This window comes from Durio zibethinus, chromosome 18 (genome assembly GCF_047325235.1).
Source record: "Durio zibethinus cultivar Kanyao isolate XHJ-2024 chromosome 18, ASM4732523v1, whole genome shotgun sequence".
Classification (NCBI taxonomy): Eukaryota; Viridiplantae; Streptophyta; class Magnoliopsida; order Malvales; family Malvaceae; genus Durio; species Durio zibethinus.
In genome coordinates, this window is record NC_143179.1 from 22,643,381 (window position 1) to 22,657,492 (window position 14,112).

General features: G+C 32.1%; 3 protein-coding genes across 3 annotated transcripts; 2 read left to right on the plus strand and 1 right to left on the minus strand.

The window, feature by feature from the left end:
• Positions 1–140: 140 nt before the first annotated feature.
• LOC111300060 (Tetratricopeptide repeat (TPR)-like superfamily protein) lies at positions 141–3,233 on the plus strand. The gene has a single exon (XM_022895667.2). The coding sequence runs from the start codon at positions 262–264 to the stop codon at positions 2,419–2,421; it is 2,160 nt and encodes a 719-aa protein (XP_022751402.2). The 5' UTR covers positions 141–261; the 3' UTR covers positions 2,422–3,233.
• On the minus strand, positions 3,090–3,914 carry LOC111300061 (lipid phosphate phosphatase epsilon 2, chloroplastic-like). Its single transcript, XM_022895668.2, has 2 exons — positions 3,699–3,914; positions 3,090–3,603 (listed from the first exon to the last, which is right to left on the minus strand). The coding sequence occupies exons 1-2, from the start codon at positions 3,798–3,800 to the stop codon at positions 3,403–3,405; spliced, it is 303 nt and encodes a 100-aa protein (XP_022751403.1). The 5' UTR covers positions 3,801–3,914; the 3' UTR covers positions 3,090–3,402.
• A 4,317-nt stretch (positions 3,915–8,231) lies between these two features.
• LOC111300796 (uncharacterized) lies at positions 8,232–9,491 on the plus strand. Its single transcript, XM_022896409.2, has one exon. It carries the CDS (start codon positions 8,420–8,422, stop codon positions 9,155–9,157), a length of 738 nt encoding a protein of 245 aa, XP_022752144.2. The 5' UTR covers positions 8,232–8,419; the 3' UTR covers positions 9,158–9,491.
• Positions 9,492–14,112: the final 4,621 nt, after the last annotated feature.

The window sequence follows — 14,112 nt, forward strand, 5'->3', positions numbered from 1 at the left end:
TCGTATCGTTTTCATGTTTTATTTTTATATAATATCACTATATTATATTTTAAATTGTCTTGAATAGTTTATATAACATTTTAGAAATTTGGCTAAAAAAGAATATTTAAGAAAAATTCATTTTATTTTTTAGATAAATTAGAACATAGCAATAGATTAAGCCTGGCCTCCTTCGTTATGAGTCCATTTATAGCCCAAAACTATTGGGCTTATATCAACCTCTGAAGCCCGCTTCATATAGCACTTCAAACTTCCTCGGTCATGCTCTTTCCTACTTCCGACAGAAACATGCTATTACCAATCAGAATCCACAATCTCAGAAAACTATGTACGGTTCCAAACATCGCTTTCATCGAAAACAGAGGCATCCTCGTTTCAGAAACAACACTAGTCAACTCATCCCTCAAAACTCATGTTCATAATCATGTAACCATGCCTGAAGTTAACTCTCGTCTCAAACACTTAGTCAAAACGGGCCATCTCCATGAAGCTCGTAAAATGTTCGACAGAATGCCTCAAAGAGACGAAATTTCGTGGACAACCATTATTTCTGGCTACGTCAATGCCAAGAACTCAAGAGAAGCTTTGCTTTTGTTCTCCAAAATGTGGGTCTCACCTGGGCTTTCCATGGACCCCTTTAGTCTTAGCATTGCACTCAAAGTTTGTGCACTCGATTTTGATTTGAATTACGGAGAATCACTTCATGGGTATTTAGTTAAATCTGGTTTTGTTAACTCAGTTTTCGTGGGGAGTGCGCTTTTAGATATGTACGCAAAATTTGGCAAAATTGAGCAAGGGATCAAAGTGTTTGATGAGATGCCTATCAAAAACGTAGTTTCATGGACTGCTATTATTACAGGGCTTGTTCATGGTGGGTTTTATAAGAAGGGTTTGGTATACTTATCTGAAATGAGGAAATCAGGAGTGGAATATGATTCTTATACTTTAGCTATTGCTTTGAAGGCTTGTGCTTATTTAGCTGCTTTGAATTTTGGTAGGGAGATTCATACTCATACCGTAAAGAGAGGTTTAAATGATACCTCATTTGTGGTTAATTCTCTTTCTACTATGTATAACAAATGTGGAAAATTAGATTATGGTTTGCTTTTGTTTGAAAAAATGAGTATACGAGATGTGGTTTCGTGGACATCTATTATAACGACTTTTGTTCAGATGGGAGAAGAGAAGAATGCCTTTGAGGCATTTATAAGGATGCAAGAAGCAGGCGTGAGTCCCAATGAGTTTACTTTCGCTACAGTCATCTCTGGTTGTTCTGGTCTTGTGAGAATTAGTTGGGGTGAGCAATTACATGCCCATGTTTTACGTTTTGGTCTTGCAGATTCTTTATCAGTGGCTAATTCCCTCGTGACTATGTATTCGAAATGTGGGCAGATATCTTCCGCTTCAATGGTGTTTCATGGAATGACAAGAAGGGATATCATTTCTTGGAGCACTATAATTGCAGTGTATTCCCAAGGAGGCTGCGGAGAAGAAGCTTTTGAGTATCTGTCGTGGATGAGAAAGGAAGGGCCAAAGCCAACCCAATTTGCTTTTGCTAGTGTGCTTAGTGTGTGTGGAAATATGGCAATTCTTGAGCAAGGGAGGCAGGTTCATGCTCAAGTTCTTTTTGTTGGGTTAGAACAAGAGGCAATGATACAGAGTGCTTTAATTAATATGTACTCAAAATGTGGGTGTATTAAAGAAGCTGAAAGAGTCTTTAATGAGGCTGAGAATTATGATATTGTGTCATGGACAGCCATGATTAATGGATATGCTGAACATGGATATATCCATGAAACTATTGATTTGTTCAAGATGCTTTCCAAGGTTGGTTTGAAACCAGATTCTGTGACCTTCATTGGTCTTCTTACTGCTTGTGGTCATGCAGGACTGGCTGATCTTGGTTTCCACTACTTCAATTTAATGAGAAGTGAGTACCAAATAAGTCCTTCAAAAGAACACTATGGCTGCATGATCGATCTACTCTGCCGAGCTGGACGACTAACTGAAGCAGAGCACATGATTAAAAGCATGCCATTTCATAGAGATGATGTTGTTTGGTCAACACTTCTTAGAGCATGTAGGATCCATGGTGATGTTGACTGTGGACGACGCACTGCAGAAAAGCTTCTTGAAATGGATCCAAATTGTGCAGGGACTCATATCACTCTTGCTAACATATATTCTGCTAAAGGAAAATGGAGTGAAGCAGCAGATGTTAGGAAGATGATGAGGTCAAAGGGGGTCATCAAGGAGCCAGGATGGTCCTGGATTAAGGTTAAGGATCGGGTTTCTGCATTTGTTGCAGGTGAACGATCTTATCCAGAGGGTGAAGACATATATGGCATGTTGGATTTACTAGCTTCAAGGGTGGATATTACTGTCCAGGAGTTAGGTTCTCTTCTAGATCTTGAGGATTAGCATGAAGTGAAGATTCAATTTCATTGTTTCATTACAGGTTTTGGCCTCGTACTCTTGATGTTGTTACTTGTTGAAAGCTGCATTTAACAGTGGCAAGGAGCTAATCAGTAGTTGACAGTGACAACATACAACCGTTAGCACTTGATTTTTTGTGCAAACGAAGTTATGAAGACTAGGACATGCATCTGATGGGCCGGTGCTTAAACAAATTTTAAAATTAAAATGAGATGGCATCTTTATATGCAGCTTAAATCATGAAGTAAGCTGCAAACATTTTGCCCTAGATAGTCACTGATACTGGCGTTGGAGGATATATTGGATATGTTTCTTTCCTATGACCTGATGTGTTGCCCAAAGGCAAGTGATGGCAGTCTGCATTTCTTAAACTCCCGAGATTTTCAGAAATTTGCTCTCATTTAAGCAAGATTTGCCTTTTAGTCCATGGCAAGCAGTGACAATTTCATTTCTTGGACACTTTAACGCCTTCAGAGTTTACCTGGTATCTAGCTAAGAATTTTACATTCATTTGAGAAACGTTTATATGAGTAGTAGTTTTCCACCAATCCAAGTGATATATTGCTAGCTTCCGTTGTCTTCTGCAAGAAAGTTTGCAGTTTTTCTGTTTTTAACAAGAAGGTTGAAGTGGAGGAACCAGTTGGACTATGACTTGAACGTGGTTGCGGAAGAGTAGAAGACTCTGTCCGGTCTATTAGAAGCTGATCTATTGTAATATTTTTCTTTTCCCTCATTTGACTGGTAAAAGACTTAGAATGTGATATATTGCAAGTAAAAGACTCTGTTATTCTTGACAACTGCTTCGGTGCTTCCTCTCTCCTCCTTTTTGGTGCCCAATGATCTATGTGGATGCTTCTATAAAACTATGTTAAGGCTCCGAGGCTCACAAATTAAGCAAATAGAAGCTATGGAAGAATCTTCAGTCTACGCAGCAGGAACACCAGGCACAAGTAGGCAACCGATATTTTACTGGATTATGCAGCAATCCAAGCAACAGCCATGGAAGAACCTAACTAATTCTTGGTCATGTCCCAAATAATTCAGCACCCGTTTCAGCGTAACTGACAGCAGGCCATTCGCAATCGACCCCATCGCCATCCATAAAGCCTCCGCGTCATGCCGCCAGATAAGCACCCCACCAAACAAAGCCGCCACCAACCACTTGCTCTATTCATCACCAATAAACCTAAACCCCATTTCAGTAAACATGGAAAAATACATGTCCAAATACGTATCCGTATCCCGTACATAAATACACTCACCAGACGATTCAAGGTTGGCCTGTTGATGAAGGCTTCCTGTTCAAGTACTTGAAGACCATCATCTCTGTTCCTAGAATCCCTCAACACTGAAGTCTTAATCATGGTTCTTGGAGCTTTCTTAATGACATAAATTGCATGTCACAAGTGATCAATTTTAAAATGTGACTTTTTTATTATATTAATTATTTAATTTTTAATTATATCTTAAAAATTTATACGTCAACTTTCTAATTCTGTTGGTGATATTTTTGTGGTATATATGATAAAATTTTCATAAATTTAATAATTAAAAAATTTCCAAAGTAATTGATTTTATGCAACATGTAGGTCCATATCAGACTTTAAAAGGCCCATATCTCAATGAGAGGTGATGAATTAGCCCATTTTCTGGAAGATATGAGCCTAATTAGACTAGTAACATGGGCTAAGTAGCCTACGATTCTAATACAACTGACTAGACTTCTGGAGTGGGCTAACAAGTTGCCCATAGTTGCCTTGGTGTCTCCACGTTTGGGCTGCATATCCTATAAGCTATAACTATTAGATTTGCTACTATGAGATGGCTTCAATTGCAGGACTTGTGGATTTTTCTGAAATGCAAAACCAATACTTTATGCTTATGACAATTAAGCAAACAAAGGAAAAGAACAAAGAAAATGAATCAATGAAAAGAAGCTGAAACCTCAGTGTTGAAACAGTGGTCATTTTCATCTTCATATGGAACAGGTTTCATTCCACTACATAATCCATGTTAAACATAAACTTAAAAGTGAAGTATGGCTCCATCAGCCTTTACAAATATTCTCTAGGTCTTTACAGGCAAGATATTTGGATCAAAATCACTTTAGAGATCATCATCTTGGAAACCATCAATTTCCCATATGCTAGAATCATTGAACTTTTAACTGCCTGCGCAGGCAAATTTCCCACCATTGAATCATCATCCACTTTATCCCTTTTGATGTTGTTAATCTTCCTTATCTCCTCATGCTTTTGAGATAATCTAGATTTGTATGGACCGCAACACCTGTTTGAAATAGAAGTAATATACTTGGTAGGAAATAAGGAATCAATTCAGGGTGCAGAGCATGTGGAATATATGGAGCCCCACAAAAAATCTGTTCTTGTTTGGAATCAAAGGCCTGGCACAGAAGAATATATTAGTATGACTATGAACTGTGACTTTGTCTGTTAAATGCATGAACAATCCATTTGTTCCGAGGATTATCTGATTCTAAGTAGATTATCTTGATTTATTATGCTTAAGAAACTTCTTTTTCTTATCCATATATGTATTTGAACTTAGTTACCATAACTTGTCTGATGCATCCTGGGAAATCCTCTCGTCTATGCACTCCAATTTTCCAAAATCTGTCCCTTCAAAAAAATTTATTCTCAAAATTTGGAATAATTCAAAGATATTTCGAAAATCTTTTAGGATCAACACAATGTCTTCTTCAACAATAAAGCAGGAACTTATGCAAGTGGGGCATTCGTTGATCTGCAGTGGTCAGGGCAATCTTTATATCAACCATGCCTCACATAATTGAAATGGGCTTTTTCCCCTAGGCTTCCTTGACAAATTGCAGTTAGACCTGTAGGATGAGATGGCCTAGAAAAGTAAATTTTGGCAGGGCCCCTTCTGGTTAAAGACATATCTTATTAACAATAAGAATGGCATAAACTCTTAGGAGTAGATGTCGTGGAGGTTTGAGAGGAAGCAACTCTAAAAAGGTACCTATTATTATTTCTTACATTGTCGGTGTTCGTGACATTTCAATCTTAATTAAAATATTTCGTAGATATATTATAATATATAAAATGAGATTTGAATTTAAATTTATTAATATTTTTTATGAAATAAAATTATAAAATATTTATATTAAAATAAATAATATCTTGGGTGTGAATTATCCGTAATCTCAATCTCAATTAAAAGAAAGCAAGAGCCGGTCAGAGAAAAGGGCGAGGTTCCATGAGTTCGGTCCAGAAGGTTGGGCTACCGCAGCAGCAAGCCATAGCCTAAAAAACTAAACAGTCAACTTGCATGAGAACCCCGGTAAAGTGGCAATTCATAGAAGCTAGAAGTACTGATTTTTCCTTGATAGGATACTGGGGGATTTAATTTCTGAATTCGAAAGATGTAAATTAAATTAATCGAAAGACCAAATAAAAATAAATAAATAATGCTTGAAAAGAAAGGTCTTTGGCAAACATTTAGTCTTCTTCTTTTTTTTTTTTTTTTTTATGTGATAGCACTTATATAACACAGATTAAATTTAATAATTTTAAATATAAAACGATGTAAAAATAATACAAATAAAAAAATAAAAATAATATAATTTTAAATTTTAATAAAATTTATAAATAATTTTAATAAAATAAAAAATATATATTTTATATTTTTATATTGATATAAATTATTATACGTAATTTTTATATAAAATAAAATATAAATATAAAAATTTTTAATATTTTAATGGATACAAATTTAAAGTCCAAGGTATTGATTATATTATAAAAATAATTAAAATCAAATATATATGTTTTTGTAGTATCATACTACTGGCGAGATATATGTTTCAAAATTCATACATAAAACCAAAAACCTATAAAAAATTTTTATAATATTTTTGTACTACGAAGTCTAAGCATATGAAAGTCCCTGAGCTTGTTGTTATAGCTGTGGCCACGTCAATGACAACAAAAGAAGTACTGAAACTCCTTGCATCAAATGTACAGAAATCATCACCGACAACTGAGATACAATAAATAAATAAATTTTGAAAAGAAAAGACAGGGAGAGGGAAATTAAGGTGAATAAAAATTCAATAAACAAGGGCTCCCAAGATCAACCATGTTATAATTTTAAATTTTATAATTTGGAATGTGATATGATAATATAATAAAATATAACATAAAATTAAAATATAAAAATAATTTATATTTAAAATTATAATAATAATTACATATTAATTTAATAAAATAAAAAATTTATATTATATATTTTTATGTGAATATAAATTATGACATGTAATTTTTATATAAAATATAATATAAATATATAAATTTTAATATTTTACATGATATAAATACACAAATCATTAAATTTATTTCTCTTACCTTTGTTCCTTAGGTTTTTCTTTCGAAGATAAACAATTGAACATGTAATGCTGCCCTAAATTGGACTAATCAAGCCATGTTTAATTGATTTAGGCACTTGAATAAATAGAATCATGATTTTTTTCAAAAGAAGTCATAGTAGAAAATAAATTACATATATTAAAATTTAAATTATAGATTTATTGATGTTATTTTTTAAAAATATTTATATAAATTAATTAAATTAAATTTTTATTTAAATCTAGAATTTAATATCATTTTAAAACATTCCATCTAAAATCAAGTAATTGTAAGCGAAAATTTTATGACAATTTTTTGACTTGAAATATACTATGTTTAGATTTTTTTGTTAGTTAATGATGATTTTGAGTAAATTTAATGATTTATGTATTTGTATTATATAAAATATTAAAATTTGTATATTCATATTATATTTTACATAAAAATTATATGTTATAATTCGTGTTGATATCAAAACAAAAAATATTTTATTTTATTTTTTTAAACCCATATATAATAATTATTAAAATTTTAAAATGTTTTATTTTTGTATCTTTTATTCGTATTATGTTCATGTTATATTTTAAATTATTAAATCTAATTTTAAGTTAATATGCTGAGATGTATAAATTGATATTTATAAAAATGAAAGATGATTAATAGTGCCAATGGAAATTAGGATAAGAAAAATAGGAAAAAAAGAAAAGAAAAGTGAAGAAATAAAAAGGAATGTTCGTTTAAGAATTTTGATGCTAATATAATGTTTTAGATTAAAACAAAGAATGGACAAAACAAAAAAAAAACTAAGGGTATAAAAAAATTTTGAACAATAATTAAAAAATATCTAAATTTTTTTATTATAATTAATCGACCTTTTAATATTTATTGCATTCGATTAAATATGTATTTGATGAAAAAGTTAGTATTATTAAATTTTTTGTCAAATAAAATAAAATTTAATTTGACATTAATTAATCAAATAAAAATTTATCACATACCGCATAATTAATATATATAAATAAAATAAAATAAAAATTTTTATTTTTTTCCTTCTAACGATTGGTTAATTATAATTTGAAAATTAATTAAATCAATTTTATGATATGACTAAATTTTATTTAATTATAAACTTAATTGAATTTAAATAAAAAATAGGGGGTTCGATTTATTGTAATAAAATATTTAAATATTAAATATTTTTTAATTATAAATCAAGATACCTCTAAAAAAAAAATCTGCGCGGGTCTTGTATTTGGTGGGCCTCTACTTTATCCAACATTAAATTATTGGACATGGCTATTTAATCTTTAATAGTAATATTTGCTTAACATTTTTTAAGAATTATAATTACTAAAAATAAAAATAATTCCATCACTATATCTTGTCTATCACTCTATATAAGCATTTCTCTACTAAGGTTCAGCTCTCCGAGAAAAAAAAAAACCCTCAGTGCTCTTATTGTATAACTCCATAACCGTACGCACTCTCTTTGTCTTTTTCGAACCCTACATTTATTTTCCCGGAAAATTAAATTAGCTTCCAGAGAACCAAACAGAACTTTTAAACTTTTCAAATTTCTTTCGGCCTTTCACCGTTGAATGCCTTGCGAAATCGTTGTATTTATGGATTCGTTTGATTTCGATAACGTGAAAGCAGAGAAAGTTAAGGCGATAAGGAGGTACAACCGGCTTCGAAGCTTAGCGAAGGTGTTTCGTTTTTTGGAATTGCTTTTGGCTTTGCTGTTTTTAGCGCGGACGTTCGAGCGCGTGCCTTTCGCCGTCAAAATCTCCTGCGACTACGTTTTGAAACTCGGCGGCGTCATCGCGAGTCCGCTCTTCGTTTTCGTCGTCTGTAACGTCATCATCGTCACTCTCAGTGCTAAGTACGGCATCTTCTCCGCCGTTAACAATGCCGATTCCGAACTCTACGAGGAAATTATCGAAAACCCTGACAGTCGCTCCAAATCGGAGTCCCAACAAGAGATTGCGTTTCAAAACAAGGAGATTATCTCTAAAGTGAACACATGTACTTGCACGTGGGAAGAAATGGAGCTGCAGTCGGAGTCGGACTCCGATGCTGACGTGGATAACCCGAGAGTATATAGAAGTAAGTCGGAGAAGTTGGCGATAAAAAAGAGTGAGGAGAAAGTGAAAAAGGAACTACGACGATCGGAGATCCAGAAATGCCGAAAATTTGAAAACATCGACGAGGAATTGTTTCCGGAAGACGAGATGAGCAATGAAGAGTTTCAACAAACGATCGAAAATTTCATTGCAAAACAGTTGAGGTTTCGCCGAGAAGAGTCTCTGTCTATTCTTCTTCCAAGCCAAGCTTGAAAAAAAAATTTTCTTTAATAAACTTTAACCACCAAAAAAGGAAGAAAATTGTTAATTACTTTTTTTTTTAACCTGTTTAAAAAAAAAGTGCCAAAAAGCCTGCTTATGGTATTGTTTTACAGTGGTAAAACGATAATGGACGAATTAAAAATTACCACATGATTTTTGTGAACAAATATAGTATGTGTTTTTAATTCACTTTTTTTCTTTGTTTTTTCCTTATTTTAAAGTAATATATAATTGTGAAAAGTGAAAAGAAAAAAAAATAAAGGAATTGAATTTATTCGAAATAGGAATGAATTTATCTGTTTGAGAGAAATATTATTTTTTTTTATTTTATATTTGATACAAAAAATAAAACGTCAATTCAAGTTAAATATATTTTTTTTCATTTTAAAAAATGAATTTGAAAAAAATATACAAATTCACTCTTTTTTCTATTATTTCTTTTCACTTTCTTTTCTTTCTTTTTTTTTCCCCCTTTTATCAAATGTTACGAAATTGTTTGTTGTGAAGGGTCTTTAAAAAATATAAGGTCAATTTTGAAACATAATATAAATATAAAATTAACACAAATATGGTAAATTTGGACCTTCATACAAACATATAATTAGTTATTATGATTATGATGAGGGGCAAGGAAGTACATAAAAACACATAGTATGTTTTTTTTTAAAAGCAGTTCATTTATATTAATGTAAATTATAAATTTGATATTTTTAATTTAGAATAATAAAAATAAATAATATGATTCTAATTCAAATTAATTATAAATTTAATTTTAATTTAATAATAAAAAATATAAAAATTTCATTAATATATATGTATCTTTATTTTTTTTAATAAAAAAAATAGAGTAGTTGGTTAAAAATTCAACTCATACTTGGAATCCGCTTTTTGTTGCTTAAGTCATTTCAAGTAATTACAAACTTGAATTTTGATGAATAGACTCAAACTTTAGAAAAAAAGTTTCGAATTTGTTTTTTCTGCTTTGTAGGAATGATTGATAGTCTAATCAATCACCCAATTTTTTTTTACTTTATCATTATTAAGGACTGTCCCTCCTAAGAATAATCTATATCTTCTTTCTTAAGCAACAGAATTTAATGCTTAAAAGCATCAATCATCATCCAATAATTTTCAAACCAAAGTCACTCTTTTATTTTTGCCAAACCCCTTTTTGATTTAGGTAAATAATGAGTAATTCCATCATGGAAAATAACAGGGGTGGTTGAATTTGCTAATCCCATTAGGATTTTGAATTTTTTTTTTATATTTTTGTATCAATGTAATTTAAAACATATAATTTTTATGTAAAATATGATATAAATATATAAATTTTAATATTTTATATAATATAATTTCATAAATTATTAGGCTTAGATTTTTACTTAATTTTTATGGCACAACTTTTGCTTTTCATTCATTAATAAATTTATCATTTGGCATTAATAAACTTTTAATCTTCTCCTTAATTCCAATCAAACATGTCACAAACAATGCACTTTTGCTTTGCTCTTTTCCTTTTGCTTGAACCCTTTTATGTCTCTTTTCTTTGGTCCAAATGTGTCAAAGGTTTGTAGGGTTGTTCTAATATGGAGTCAATTGTGATGGTGCCTGCCAACAGGCATTGCCTTTTGTAAGAGTGCATATTATTTTTTGCAGGGTTTCGCTTATAATTCAACAACTTGCAATTATGAATATTTAATAATTCCATTTAATTTGCCCCATCTTTTTATATACAATCTTGGGGACCTTTCCATTCCCATGATCACTTACATGGTACCCATTATTCACTCTTAATTAAGATTATTAAGATTTCCAAATTTAAAACTTGGTATTCTCAATGTTATTTTTTATTTTTTTCTATCTAAAAATTTTTTTATACAATAAAAATAAAATATAATAAAAAATTATAGACATTAATATTTAAAATTTAAATTTATTAAATATCATATTTTAAAAGTGATTACACGAAGTAGAGACAAATTTAGATTTGAAATTTGAAAACTTTGTTCCTTGTATTGATGTATTAATATGTAATTATGATGTGGTGCTCCATGTTTAAGCGATGTTTGTTTATGCCCCATAACTTAATGGAGGGCTTTAATGACAATAGGAGAAGGCATCTATTCCCTCAAGTCAGCAGCATTGACCAATTATCCCTAAAAATGAAAGAGAGGTTGCCCTATCACCAATTTTGAGAATAAATTCTCTTTTCCTCCTCATTTTCAAAGACAAAGTTCACAGTTGTTGGGTGATATAACCTTAACCCAGATAATGCAGATTATTGTAGCTAAATCTTGTTTGCTCTCTGGCAGTAGGTTCTGATTCTGACATAGTGGGTTCTGCTTGACAAAAACATGAATGAACATGGCCATATATGAAAGAAGATAGCATAAATTCTTCTAACTTACGGAAACTTGGGGTGGCAGGGAATTGGAACCTGACCTAATTATTCTTTTACATCTTTAAAAATACCTGCTATGAAGTTAGAGAGTTGGTTTAACTGAGCTAATTTTGCTTTATGCATGGTGGTTATTGGCACTATAATTGTGCAATGCAAAGTCAATCCACAAATTGTCTAAATGTCCATTTTTGCCAAGGTTGTAATTGTTGCTTGGGAGCACTTTCATGATGGGCTTGAAATCACCTAACATAGACTGAAAAACGGCAGGGTTAAACCTTGTTGATTCCTTTTCCCTTATTGGTTTCTTGCAACTTTTTTCTGCGTGGGAAAGCCCCTATCTAAATCACCATGATTTTTTTGTAAATATCATTCCCAAAATTTGCACTTTTGGCAGAAAACTTCAAACTTTCATCATCAAATCGAAAGCATCTACGGTTCCCTAATTACCCAAAATCGAAAAAAAATTCAGGCTTTCAAGGGGTGCTTGGGTTGGAATACCCATAGCTAGCAATCATGGGAGAAAGACACAGCAGGGATGACAGATGCCTAGTGAGCCAACAAATGCAGGGGGTTTGGACAAAATATCCTTGCTCATGTACAGCAAACATCACAGATCATGCTGTAGTCCAATTGTCCAAAAGCTTGGAACATAAATGTCTTTTACCTTACATCGAAAACACATTGGGAGTCTCAATCTTTGTTGTCATTGACAAGAAACCAATTACAGAATCCTAATGGAGATTGTGCCCACTATTCTACCCAACTTCTCATGCCATATGTTATGCAAATAACTATAACTCTTTCAACTAGGCCAAAGGGCCCCTATCTATGTCAAAAGAAAAGCAAAAAAGAAGGGTACTCAGAACTCCTTCCCCATCAAACCCAATATAGATGATAGCAAGAAAACAAATGTATGCATTGATTTATTTATATTGGTTATCCAGTTGGCCAAAGTTGGTGATTGACAGCTGCTTAATTAAATGGCAAAAATGTTAGGTTTTTGAAAGAGAAAAAGTTGGGTTTGAGGGGATTGAAATGAGTAAAACTATTTGTACAGATTGCCTAGTTAGATTAACTCTCTTAAAAGGAATAGAGAGGGTTGTAGGCTTTAGCGCAGTCAGCTATATATATATAAGGCAATTGAAAACCTCAAGGCTTTCATACTGGTCTGTAGGACTTATTAAAGAGCTGAGGTCTCTCGTGTAGTCTGTCTGACTGTCTTGAATGATGTTGCATTATTGAATAGCATGACCGATGCCTATGCTTATGTTTACCTATATGTTCCCCTGATAATGGCATGTGCACTTTCCTGGATTATATATGGTGGAACTGACAGCTAGAAAAAAATATCTCATGCATGTGGTTGCTTAAAATGATAAACAAAAATTTAATTCTCGTTACCCATATCATTATTTCTACATCCTGACCTTTTTTTTTTTTGTTTTTTTACCCCTGTTGTTTTTACCTGCAATTGATTGAATGATTTCAAATTCTCAATTCATGGCTTTGTCCCGTCTGCAAATATCCAGTATCTTGAATCAAGAATTACTTCTATGATTTGTTTCAGAGTCGTCAAATCTTCAGTTTAATTGTTTAAAGTTGGCAGGGTAATTATATAGGGGGGCTAAGCATACAGCAATATGAGAAAACTGCTAGGTTTTTCTCCAAACTGAGTTTTGAACTAATGATTTTCAGCACAGTTAATCTGTAACCTATCTATATCAGAATAGAGAAAAGAGTTGGTTGATTCAAAAACATTAAACATCTCTTTCAGATGCCAAAATCCAGGATAGGGTACTTAGAATAATTCATACAAAATTATCGGTTCAATGATGACTTTAACAGGTTCAAAGCTCTGCTATAGCATGCCTGCCATTAGAACTTTGTACAGGTGTTGTAAATGTAAAGCAATTACAATATCGCTTCAGCAAAAAACTATAGAATGCTATACACCTAGGGTTATTTACATTTTTCTATGCCGGGTAACAAGCCTTAGGTAAGTTTGGTCTTGTCCATGCTTCCTTATTTTGTCTTTTTAAGCAAGTATAAAAAAAATATATATGTATATAGATGGGAAGAAATTATGTTAATTGACAACTTATCTATGTTTGAGCTCGATGATAAATTTTATGTTTTCCTCAACGGATGAATCATCCAGCCGTTAGTTCATCTCTGCTCAACATCGATACTTTTGCTAGACCTAGCCCACATTTCAAGTGGAATGAATTGATTGTAGGCCTGCTGATATAGAGGCCAACCCATTTGGAGGCAGAACCCTTTGATGCCTTTAGACTTTAGACTACTGTAGTAAACTATGAGCCCAAATCCATGGCAACATGGCTAGTAAAAAGGCTAATTCCTTTAGGTAGGTCTTGAGTCTCAACTCTTGATAGCTTTGCTGGCCACATGCATTTTTAATCGACTTTGACAGTGGCCAGACAGAAAACTAAGGAAATAAAAATAAGAACAGGCAAATATTTATGTAGTTTTATCTATTAACCAATATTCACAAGAAAAAAAAAAAGGATGATAAAAAGATTGTCCA